At 40.8% G+C, this 12,967-nt stretch overlaps 1 protein-coding gene across 1 annotated transcript in view; it reads left to right on the plus strand.

The window, feature by feature from the left end:
* The window catches only part of ITGA9 (integrin subunit alpha 9), a 589,864-nt gene that overhangs the window by 38,722 nt on the left and 538,175 nt on the right, over positions 1-12,967 (plus strand). The window contains exon 3 of the mRNA XM_033930560.1: positions 1,865-1,971. Within this exon, the coding sequence (XP_033786451.1) occupies positions 1,865-1,971 (107 nt within the window). The remainder of the gene's footprint in view (positions 1-1,864; positions 1,972-12,967) is intronic.

Genomic DNA, 12,967 nt, shown 5'->3' on the forward strand with positions numbered 1-12,967 from the left:
GTGGAGAGGTGTAGGAGGCGGGGGTGGGTCAGGGTTTAGAAACTTGCAAATAACCGAAGTTGCAAGTACTAAACCTGTGAATTTGGAGGGAGAAGTGTAAAGGGTTTTCATCTTTCAAATTACTTTATGGGTGTCAACTTTCAAGGAATATAATTAAAAAATGTGATAAACATATAGATATGGGAACAGCTAACCCAAACGGAAGGGAAACCAAAGAACAACAAACTTAAGAAGTGTAGCTGAATGAAATGAACAAATGTAAAAATAAGGATAATTGAACCTTCGCATATTGTGGCAGTGGTATAATTGCAACCCTGACCACAGAGAAGAAGGTCAAACAGCTTGAATAAACTAGATAGTTATATTAGCTGAGGGGATTGCTCCTGTAACTTAGCAGTTGCATCTCTGTGAGGGGACCAGAAGGTTGGAAGTACAAATGCTAAGATCTAGGAAAAGGGGTGACGGCATGTTATACAGAGGTGTTTCTAAGTTAAAGTATACCACTTTTGCTTGCTCTCTAAATGTCATAGGAATGTTAGCTTAAGCTTTTATCTCTGATTGTCACATACTGAAATGTTTTATGTGTTACATGAATATTAATATGACTCTCTGGTATTTATAAGAGTTGTACATCAGGCTTCCTCCTTGTGAGAGTTGTAATGCAAAGCTGAATGGTTCGCGCATTGAGAAAATGCTGCACACTTGAGGCTCTTTTCATTAGCCTAAGTGAGTCTCTTAGTTGTCCAGGCAATAAAAAGCAAGGAAGTATTTTAAACATCGAAAAGCTATTTCTCTCTCTCATCGATGCGTGAAAGCCTTTTATACAAATCAGAGGGTCCCACTTGTGAGGCGATGAAGGCATTTAATACGCTGTCATAGCCTGTTAGAAACATAGAAAAATGACGGCAGAAAAGGGCCATAGCCCATCAAGTCTGCCCACTCTAATGGCCCACCCCTCTCGACTTTACCCCCCTAGAAATCCCACATGCGTGTCCTATTTACTTTTAAAATCTGGCACGCTGCTGGCTTCAATCACCTGCAGTGGAAGTTCATTCCAATGATCAACCACCCTTTCGGTGAAGAAATATTTCCTGGTGTCGCCATGAAATTTCCCACCCCTGATTTTTAGCGGATGCCCTCTTGTGGCCGAGAGTCCTTTAAGAAAGAAGATATCATCTTCCACCTTGATACGGCCCGTGATATATTTAAACGTCTCAATCATGTCATATTGTACTTCTGTCTGTTCATGTAGTTAAGGGGTAATTTTCCTTAAGGAGCTGCCTAGTTTAAGATGGCAAGAAAACACATAAATGGTGCTATTCTAGTCATCCTACAGAATATTTATTGATCTATTTAGATTTATATCCCATCCGCCCCAAAGAGCTCAGAACGGGTTAAAGTTTACATTCACAGTGTTAAAATGTAGGGTTTACATACAGTGTGTTGCAATATATTTTCATATAGGATGAAATACTGATGTTGGTGAAAGTTTGAGGGTGTGACTAGGCAAAAAGGTAGTTTTTTTTACAGCTTTTCTAAAGTTAAAAAGTCTTTTAAGGGCTCTAATATGAAGAGGTAGGCTGTTCCAGAGGTTTGGTAAGAAATGGGAATAGGATCATTTCCAAGCTGTCTGGAGTTGGAGGGAGTATGGTGGTGTATGTAGGCGTATTTTATCTTGGGAGCGTAGCGACAAATGGAAAAGTGTGCTTACTTCTCTTTAAAAAACAGGCTTAAAATAGGCGCCCTGTTATAGAATTACCCTCATAGAGCAGAAGAAAGATGGGGGGAATAGATTTATAACATGTGTAGGGAAAATGTTTGCAGCTGGTACCATACGATGATTCTCTATCATCCTTTTCCTCAGGCAATGATCGGGGCAGCCTGTGTGGGAAGACCTGCAAGGAGGACAGAGATGAAGAATGGATGGGTGTCAGCTTGGCAAGACAGCCAAAGGCTAATGGCAGTATTCTGGTAAGTCCTAGCTTTCCCTTCATTGAAATTCTGAAGATGCCTGCTAACACGTGGCAGAATTGGAGACATTACCAGAGACAAGAGTCCAGCCTGGGGGGGCTAATCTCCATTGTCCTTTGGCAGGAAGGAAATCTTTAGCAGACAGCTCATTTAGAGGCAATTCATCATTTTATCATATAACAACAGCAGCAGCATGATGTCTTTAGTGTGGAGGAGCAGAGAGTTGCTTCGGAGGTTTGGAACCTCATGCTGCTGTTGATAAAATGAACTATGATAAGAGGTGAAACAACTCAGTGAAGACCTGAAGTAGTCGTGGCTCCTGAAGACACTGATCCAGCGAAACACAGCCCTGTGTTGGGCCAACTGGCGATACTAGAAAATACAAACTATAATCATTGTGGTTGAGCAGCATGAGACTGTGGTAACAATTTGCAATACAGCAAGAGAACGTGGGATAATTAAAAAAAATGGGACAAAGTGGTTTTGAAAGGAACTGAAAAAGAAAAGGCTTTGTTCCAGTCCAGGTTTTCTGGCCCAATGGGGCATTCCCATTGAGCCATTTTATAAAGAAAAAAGGTTTGGAGTGTGATTTATTTAGAGTGTGTGGTTTGGTAACATGTTATTTAAATCAGTGTGATATAAATATATTTATTATGTAGTAATAAAATTAAAGCCTTGTTTGTATTAGATGCCTATTCATTAAGGATATTCTGAAAACCTGGCCTGTTTGTAGCCCTTCAGGCCTGAACTTAGTGGAATAGTAGTCGTTTCAACGAATAAGTGTATCATTCCTCTTATTACTGACATTGATGTCCTACAGTGTCCCTGGTGTTGGTCTGGTATTAATTGCCATTTCAGCCTATGTCTCTTGGATTCTTCTTCAGTCAGTTGTCTCACTGTCCAGAAGGCCTTGGACAAGATGGAGGCAAGGCATGGAAGCCAGTTCTTGGTTGATGTTTTCTGTGATTTCATAAATCCTTCAGGGCCAAAGTCTTTGCAGCTGGCGGAAGCTGTGATCAAAGAGCTGTTGTGCAGAAGTAAGCCCTTAGCCACTGTAGATTCCTTTTGAAAGCTGTTTTGATGTCATTTGAAAAAATAAAATACTGATTAAAGTTGTGGATTAGGGGGGATGAAGGCTTTCTTGGGACAAGATAGATCCTGGCCCAATCACTCTCATTTTCCTTCTCCTCAGAACCATTGGAGTAGATAGAAGAGATCCTTCTCAGTAGGAAGCCCTCAAGATTGAGGAGACCATTCAGGCAAAGAAGACCAAAGGGGCAGATTCTAATTCTTAAGGTCTTTTTACTAAAACAAAATCTGAAGTTACCGGGGCTTAATGCGGGAATACACCTTGCATTATCTGCAAATATTGCACAGAAAGTAGTGGTCGTAGAACCAGCATTTTCTAATGTAGGTCTTGCATTAAAGCAGCATCTCGCAAACCTCTGGAAGCACACTAAACCCTAGGGCATCTGAAATGTGCAGACGTTGACGCAATGACGTCGCGCACATGCGTGACATCATCACGTCGATGTCCGCGCACGTGAAGGCCCTCCAGACAGTGCCCTGAGCTGCCAGTGGGGGGGAGGGGAGGGGAGAGGTATTGCAATAGAAGAGGTGCGTAGAGGAGGAGAGGCACCAGTGAGGGTGCCAGTTGACAGCCTACAGAACGTGCTTCTCGCCGCAAGAGGCATGTCCTGTAGGCAGTCAACTGGCGCAAATGCTTCTCTTCCTCACTGGTGTTTCACAGCACACCCGGAATCTCGCTGCGGCACACAGTTTGCAATGCACTACATTAAAGTGCCAATTAGCGTATGGTAACGCCACAGTTCATGCAGGAGCACTTACAGCCTCCTAGTTAGGAGGTGCTAAGCACACCCATATTAACGGAGTGTTACCTAGTTAGGCCCTGATTCTATATATACCACCCCAAAAATCAGCGCTGACTAGAACAGTGCTTGATGCAATTCTACAAGATGCGCATACGTTTTGTAGAATTGCGTTAAGCACCAATGCGCCTTATAACTTTTAGGTGCACCCATTTAGGCCAGTTAAAATCAGGCCTCATAGTAACATAGTAACATAGTAGATGACGGCAGATAAAGACCCGAATGGTCCATCCAGTCTGCCCAACCTGATTCAATTTAAATTTTTTTTTTTTTTTTTTCTTCTTAGCTATTTCTGGGCGAGAATCCAAAGCTTTACCCGGTACTGTGCTTGAGTTCCAACTGCCAAAATCTCTGTTAAGACTTACTCCAGCCCATCCTCCTCCAAACGGCCATGCACAGACACAGACCGTACAAGTCTGCCCAGTAACTGGCCTAGTTCAATCAATGCCTGCACCTAAATTATGTGCAGATTGGACGTATTATATAACAATGTGCATAAGTTTTAGGAGCGCCCAAGCCCCTCCCCTGATTATGTCCCCTTTTAAAATTTGCATACTAGAACTGGAGTATACTTTTAATAGAATTGTAGTTTCCAAGTTGTGCACATAACTTAATTAGTGACAATTAATATCAGTTATTAGGTATTAATTGCCAATTACCGCCTCTGATAAGACCAATTAATCAATTAGGTTGTGTGTGCAGATTGGCTGTATTTACAACCTGTGACACCATATAAAGAATTTGGGGGTTTTTGTGCAGTAAGGAAAGTGTTCTTTGCCCATGCCACACCCACAGATAGAGACATTTTTTTAAAAAATTAGCACGGAGTTTACTGTGTGGTAACAGGCAAACTACTGCAGAATCCCTTAACATGGTCATATTGTCCCCTAGTTTCACTCGTTAACTGCATGTGTAGGGGGTAATTCTCTGCAGGTTGCCTAAAGATCTAAAAATTGGCTTTCCTTCCTGCAGCATACCAGCTCCTTTTGTTATTTGTTTTTCCAGCTGCACACTTCATACACCAGCTTTTTTGAGCAGTGCAATGCTCTCTAGTTCAAAAAGATTCTGTATGCTACCGCCCCATGTCTGTCTCAACAGCAGACTATGGACATTTCCTCCAGGAACTTCTCCAAACCTTTTTTAAAGCCAGCTACATTAACTGCTCTTACCACATCCTCTGGCAACACGTTCGAGTAGTTAAAGTAGCTGGTTTTAAAAAAGGTCTGGACAAGTTCCTGGAGGAAAAGTCCATAGTCTGCTGTTGAGACAGACATGGGACGGTAGCATGGAATGCTGCTACAGTTTGAGTTTTTATCAGATAACTTGTAACTTAGATTGGCCTCTGCGATGATGGGATACTGAGCTAGATGAACCATTGGTTTGACCCAATAAGGCTGTTCTTATGTTCTTAACTTGCATGTGAAGCTGTGCATGCTAAGTGCTAAATTGTGAATGCAATTTTATAGAATTAGGGGTAAGTGTTTAAAGCATTTTAGTAAAAGCAGTGGCATAGTAAGAAGAGGCGGATGGGTTGGACCGCCCCAAGCACTGTCTACACAGGAGGCACTTCCGCCTCTCCTCCTCTCCGCTCCCCCCTTCCCTGCTTACCTCTTTGAATGTTTGCTGGTGCAAATAACATCTTCCACTTGCTGATCCCGCCTGCCTTGGCTCCTTTCTGATATCACTTCCTGGTCGCGGGACCACAACATGACGTCAGAAGGGAGCCGAGACTGGCATGAGCAGCAGGCGGAAGATTTCAAGAGGTGTGCAGAGGGCGAGGGGATGCTCAAGCAGCGGAGAAGAGTGTTGGGGAGGGGGCACAGTGCAGCAATGCTGGGCGTCACTGCTCCTGGCGCCAACTTCCCTCGCTATGCCACTGAGTGAAAGGGCCCCCTAGAATGCTCTGCTGTAGCAAGTAAAAGGAAAGATGCAACATTGCATTCAAACCTGTGAGAATTCTCTTCAGATGAATGGGCATGCAATATTTTATCCACTTTCTTTATGACCGCAGTTCTTCCTAAGGATAAAAATGAAGGCATTGTTAGCTTTGTTCACATGAGGTCCATGCCTTGAATCCTGGACTTCCTGTCCTGGAGCTTTGTACGCTCCTGCTTTTCTTGTCCCCAGTTACCCTTCAACAACACTCCAATAGTCCCCTTCTCTTCTCACCTCCATGTCCAAGCCAGCACCAGTAAAATCTTCCCACCATATCCTTACGCCTTTCATTTGCCACACAGTTCATGCCACACCTTTCTGAACCAGCTGAACCTCCACGGCAAAAAAGCTGGAAGTGCAAATAACAAAAGGAGCTGACATTCTGCAGGGTGACGAGCTAAGTTTTAGCAGCTCTGGGCAAGACAGGAAAACAAAGAGCTCTAATAACACACCATTTTCCTTCTTCACAGCAGCCCCTGGGCTTGTTGAGGATGTGACCAAAGAACACGGTCCCCATATTATTGCTCATTGACACAGCCTCCCACATTCCTACAACCTCGCCACTAGACCAGTACCTACACAGAGCATCTGTAACTGCTCACAACTCCCTTCTTCTCCATAAGCTGCTGCTGATTGCCTCACTCTCTGGCCTACCTCTTCTTTTTTGCCCTTCATGCCTCAATTGTTCACTCAGGGCTGTGACTCTGTACCCTGGCTATAGCATTAACTGTTGTGGTGGTCTTTTTTCTGCAGGCCATGAACTTCAGAGCCTTGCCAGAAGCGGGAGGAGTTCAAAAAGTACTGTACTTCATTATATTCATTACATTAAAAAAGACTTCTAACCCGCAATTACCAATTACAGTTCAATGTGGCTTCCATCCAAATTTAACTAGACTGTGTCTAGGAATTCCATATTACAGTCCATATCAGATTAGAGATTTCTTAATGCAAACTCCCTCAAAAGTGTCTTCAACAATTGCCTAAATTTAAGATAATTAGATTTTGGTCTTAAGCTTAAAGGAAGGGAGTTCCATATCAATGCTGCTTGATAAATAATGTATTGTTGTGTAATTTGTAAATTCTAACTTCATTAACAGAAGGAAATCCCAATAAATCCCAATAAATTTTTTTGTCTTCTTGTCCAATGAGGGATACTCTTCAATGGTTGAAATAAATTTTGCATATATGAAGGTAGATCAACATTCAAAGATTTAAAAACAAAAATATAGTATTTAAAATATATCCGACAGTCCACTGACAACCAATGCAATTGCACCAAATAAGGTGAAATGGATTAAAATTTGGAAATAGAACAGATCAATCTAATGGTCACGTTCTGTATAAGTTGAAGTTTGGCCTTCTGTGACCTCAAACAACATATGTAAATGATATTACTATAATCTATCTGGGAAAGGAGCAACTATTGTACAAAGAGTCATAAGATCTGAGATTCAAAATACTTCTTGACAGTTCTTAATTTCCTCATAGTCAAAAAAGTATTTACTTATTAACCTGGTTATTCATATTAAGTTGACTGTCTATATCTATTCCCAGAATACAGTTGAATAAACTTATCCCATCTATATTTAAGATTAAATTCAGAAATGAAAAATTCAAGATTCTGTAATCTAGGAGATTCGATTGGAAGGAATTTGGTTTTACTTTTATTCAAATATAGTTGATGATTCATCACCCATTTTTCCACATCAAAGCCTTGTCTCAGAAGGATATTCATCTTAGAACCTTTCTCTAGGCACAGCAGAAGAACAGTAATATCATCAGCGTACATAAATGCCATCACACCAATTTCATCTAAATGTTGTCCTAGAGATCGCATCAGACCATTAAAGTGCTCCTTTTACAAAGGCGCGCTAGGGCTTAACGCGCGGAATAGCGTGCGCTAGCCGCTACCTCCTCCTTTTGAGCAGGCGGTAGATTTTGGGCTAGCGTGCGCTGATCCGGTGCGTGCGTTAAAAACACTAGTGCACCTTTGTAAAATGATCCCTTAATAAAATCGGTATCAGAGGCACCTCACAGTCAGCTCTCCAGTATTCTGATAGAACTCCTGCCATTTTCACTGCGTAGGTTTGTAATTCCAAAAAATCCCTTAAACCAACTTAAAAATTTATCTGGGATCCAGAGCTCTTGTAATATGTTCAGTAGTGCTTGATGATCATCTAACCCCCTGTTTTACTAAGGTGTGCTTGCGAAATCTACGCGTGCACTAATCGCTAACGCATCCACAGACTGACATGCACGCGTTACTGTTTAGCGCGTGGTTAAGCGTGCATTAAAATGCACAGCGCACCTTAGTGAAAGGAGCCCTAAATTAAAAAAGCTAGCTAAATCAAACAGTATTGTCACAAAATTATGTCTCTGATTCAATGACCCCCCTGCATACCTTTTGCTATATGGCCAGGTGCTCCAACAGCATCAAGCAAAGTGTCCCAAGTCTCTAAGTTTATTTCAGCTTGATATGCTGCATCGCTGCTCCTTTTGATCCTGGGCAAGTCACTTAATCCTCCATTGCCCCAGGTACATTAGACAGATTGTGGGGAGTATGTGGCGCAGTGGTTAAAGCTACAGCCTCAGCACCCTGAGGTTGTGGGTTCAAACCCACGCAGCTCCTTGTGACCCTGGGCAAGTCACTTAATCCCACTCCTATAACTTTCTCACTTATATTCAAGCAATGATTTACTTATGCCACAATTTCATTGAAAGTTTCATGCACATCACATCTGAATGAGGGGAGAGCCTCAGAACCCCGTGCGTAATAATGTCAATTACTGCACTAGAAAGGGAAAAGATCTTCACCGGCTCTTGACCCCCCCCCCTCCTACCTACAGCAGAGACATAACACATTTTCAATACATTGAACATTCTACCTACAAGCTAAGTAGTTTTGACTTTTCTGACATCATTTTGAAACATTTACTGTGTTTGCTGTAGGTTGGAAGGGGGTCAAGAGCCAGTGAAGATCTTTTCCCTTTCTAGTGCAGTAATTGACATTATTACGCACGGAGTTCTGAGGCTCTCCCCTCATTCAGATGTGATGTGCATGAAACTTTCAATGAAATTGTGGCATAAGGAAATCATTGCTTGAATATAAGTGAGAAAGTTATAGGAGTGGGATTTGATTTTCTTTCTCATTCCTGTGTAGAAGATTTTTGGGGGGTATACAAGTCACTTAATCCCCCCATTGCCCTAGGTACATCCAATAGATTGTGAGCCTGCTGGGACAGACAGGGAAAACTGCTTGAGTACCTGAATAAATTCATGTAAAAACGTTCTGAGCTCCCCTGGGAGAACGGTATAGAAAATTGAATGAATAAATAAATAAATTGTGAGCCCACTGGGAAAGACAAGGAAAATGCTTGTAGTACCTGTATGTAAACTGCTTTGAGCATGGTTGTAAAACTACAAAAAGGCAGTATATAAGTCTCAATCCAGTTCCCTTTTCTTACATAGTGTATTTATATGACTGCATCACTAAATGCAGTATCAAATTAGGTATTAAAATGTTATGTTTTTAATGAGGCTGGTGGCCCCCAATATAATTAGAACAATTTTGGGATCTTATCTACCACCTTTTCTTGGTCTCTGATTGCATTTGTTGGTATTTAAATATAATTTGAAATAGGATTTATATCCCACTTGTAATTCAGTAATTCAAAGCACTTATAATTTCAAAGCAAATTACAAAATGTTATAAACGCATTCCTATGCCTTTATAACATAAAGCTTCTATCTTTGTTAACCTACATCACCCAAATTCCAATCTTGGTGGATCCATATGTCCTACTATTACCCAGTATTCATTAATCTAGGAGTACCTCAAATGTTCATAAACAAGTTGGAAGTCATCAGTTAAAACCATCCAACCATTCTGTCATGCAGTCTAGAAAATAACTAAGTCTTTCATTTGCTTCTAAAAACGTTACGATTTCTCTCTCTTCTTAACTCATATGGTAATTTATTCCACTTCTATAGTCCCAAATGTAACCAGGGGTTAAAAGAATTCTGAGCTGTACGTGTCACCTTTAGAATTCTGCACAACATAGCTTTCTATCAGGAAGGATTCTAAAACTGCCAGTGTGACAGTTTGGGGTTGGTTTTAGAAATATAGAAACATGACGGCAGATAAAGGCCAAATGGCCCATCTAGTCTGCCCATCCGCAGTAACCATTATCAAGTTTCAAGTTTATGTAAAAATTTGATTTGATCGCAAAATCATTATCCAATGAGATTTACAAATAACGATAAAATTGGGGTAAAAAATAAAAATACATTGATTAAACCAGACAGTTAATACAACTTTTGACCAACCAAACACAACAGGGGGGGGGGGGGGAAAGGATTAAATACAATTTGTAAACAAAATAAAAAAGGGCATAGATAATGAAACAATAGGATGGGAAAAGATTACCCGCTAAATTTTCACTTAACAGTATTATTAGTCTGCTAAAGAGTATCCTGATTATATAGAATTCAAATAACTCAGTTAAAGGCGTCCTTTAACTCTGAGAGATCCCACATGCCTATCCTAGGTCCTTTTGAATTCAGACACAGTCTCTGTCTCCACCACCTCTTCTGGGAGACTGTTCCACGCATCTACCAACCTTTCGGTAAAAAAGTATTTCCTTAGATTACTCTGGAGCCTATCAGCTCTTAACTTCATCCTCTGCCATCTCATTGCAGAGTTTCTTTTTTTTTTTTTTTCTTTCATTTTTTTAATATAGTTTAATGTAAATTCAGGATAAATATATATTGCAAAGCTTTATTTGCAGTGCTTTATAATGTAAATTTGTTAACTGATCGTAGTGTTGTAGATCATTTTTCATTAAAAACATGAATTAGAAATTACCCCCCCCCTTTTATGAAACCGTGGTGATAAAAGCTCTGATGCTCATAGAATTCCTACGAACATTGGAGCTTTTACCACAGCAGCCAGCGATAAAAATACCTAATGCAGCTTTGCATTATAAGTTAGTGTTGGAAACTACAATGACTATCATCATCTTCATGATGAATAGAACTGTTCCTCATGGAAGATGTCATCATATCAATAATTTCCTTTTTTGGATTTTCTTCCAGGTCTGATTTAATTGCTCCCACTTCTGACAGAGTCCATTCAAGTTCTTCTAGTTTCAGATTTGTCCCTCCACATTCAACAATGCCAATAAACTGGCCTTTAATTTGGCCATTTTTGTATACAAATAATGTTGGTAAACATTTGTCAGGATAGTTTTTAATACAGTTAGTAGCAATGGCCATCAGGAACATTGCAGAGTTTCCTTTCAAATGAAAGAGACTCAACTCATGCAGGAAGGCAGTTGTGTGTTGAAGCTGTCTCTGTGTAAAAGGTGTAATTTGATGGTATTTTGTGAATATTAATTGCATAATTGGTTGGTTGGACCTTAGATGTGTGTTTTGGTTCTTTTGAGGTTTGTAATAAAATATTTTGGTGGCTCTGTGAGGGTATTTTTCTTTGATTCTGCATAAGGTAACTGGCTTCTACAAAATTTGCTGTAGGTTGGTTATTGACCACAGTCTGAACTACATTTTTGCTTACGTGAGAAGCCATTGCTTTTAATTAAAGAGTGTCTATTTATTGGAGCTGTACTGGTTGTGCTGTAATTTGGTGGCAGCTCTTTCAGTTTAGCTAAGGTATTCTATTTAAAATATCTTATTATCCTTCATTTGCTGTAAAGGTAAACATGTACTTGTCTGTGGCTGCTGACAAGTTAATTTTGGACTTTTAAAGTGGCTGAAATTTTCTTTAGCTTTGGTCTCTCATGCTGACTTAAAAGTTTTATGTTCTGTAGCAGTTTGTCTGAGGTTAATTTATCTTCTATCCAAAATATTGAAAGGTTTTGGGAAATGAAAAAAGATCTGAGAAGTATTTTTTTTATTCTGTCCTGAGTGTTGGGAGGGATTTAGTTAGGGCCACACTAATTCTTGTTTTCGTTGGTGTAGATAGGCTCACAAATTCGAATTGTATTTCCAAAATTTTGGGATAGTTTTAAGGTCTGGCCTTATTGGTTTTGTTAAGTTAGGTCAATAGGTTCATTGGATCCTTCAATCAAGAGCGCAGGTATCCAATGTAGCCACAAGAGAAAAAAAACAAGACTTACCGGTTCCTGGACCATTCACTGCTCTTGAAGACATCTTCTTCTGGAAGTCTGTAAGATTAAAAAAAAATACACAGACTCAGGGGTCCTTTTACTAAGGCCTGCTAGCCATTTTAGTTCACGCTAAACACTAACACATCCATTATAGTCTATGGATGCGTTAGTGTTTAGCATGTGCTAAAACTGCTAGCATGCCTTAGTATAATGACCCCTCAATTTCTTAAACTACCACTTTCCTACATTTCTGAGAATTAGATTACATTGATGAAATAATAAAAAATATACTTATCTGGAGGAGGAAGTGACATCATCTTGAAGAATGTCAGCTTAATTTTCGAGCTCCGTTGGGGCTCAAGCTTTGCAATAAAGAAATGGCCTTCCGAGGCAGTTGGGGACGCTTCAACGGCACTGCTTGATCATGAAGTGCATGGCGAGCAAGAAGAAACTTGAAAAGTTCACCAGGCACTGCGAGCGTGAAAACACGATTGCACGTGAGCAGCTCCCCGGTGGGCCTTGCCAAAATGGCGCAGCAAACCTCTGCGGCTCAGGCTGGACCATCTACAGCACTTTCATCAGAGGGTGAGTTGCTAGCTGCGGGGAATGTGGAGCAATGGTTCCAGGAATTGAAAGCCGAAATTGTGGGAGTGAAAGCGGATGTAAAGGCGGCCCTAGTTGAGATCCGGGCGGAGGTGGGTGTAAAGAATTTACATTTACAGTCGGCTGGCCACACCTTCCATAAAATGTACCTTCACTGTACAGTGGGCAAGCTGGGGGGTCGTGTGGCAGCCTCTGAAGATCGCATAGAACACATGGCGACAACTATGCAGGAGACCAAAACTGTGGCTGAATCGGCAGTGGCACAACTGGAGAATTTGCAACGCCAAGTGGAGGACTTAGAAAACAGATCGCGCAGAAACAACTTACGCTTCAAGGGCATTCCTGAGACTGATCATTATGAAGATGCCAGACAGGTGGTGCAAGACGATGCACTCCACCAAAAAAGTCCACAAAGACAAACAAAAAAGTGTGAAGAAGGTATAT

Source organism: Geotrypetes seraphini, chromosome 2, assembly GCF_902459505.1.
Source record: "Geotrypetes seraphini chromosome 2, aGeoSer1.1, whole genome shotgun sequence".
In the NCBI taxonomy this organism is placed as follows: Eukaryota; Metazoa; Chordata; class Amphibia; order Gymnophiona; family Dermophiidae; genus Geotrypetes; species Geotrypetes seraphini.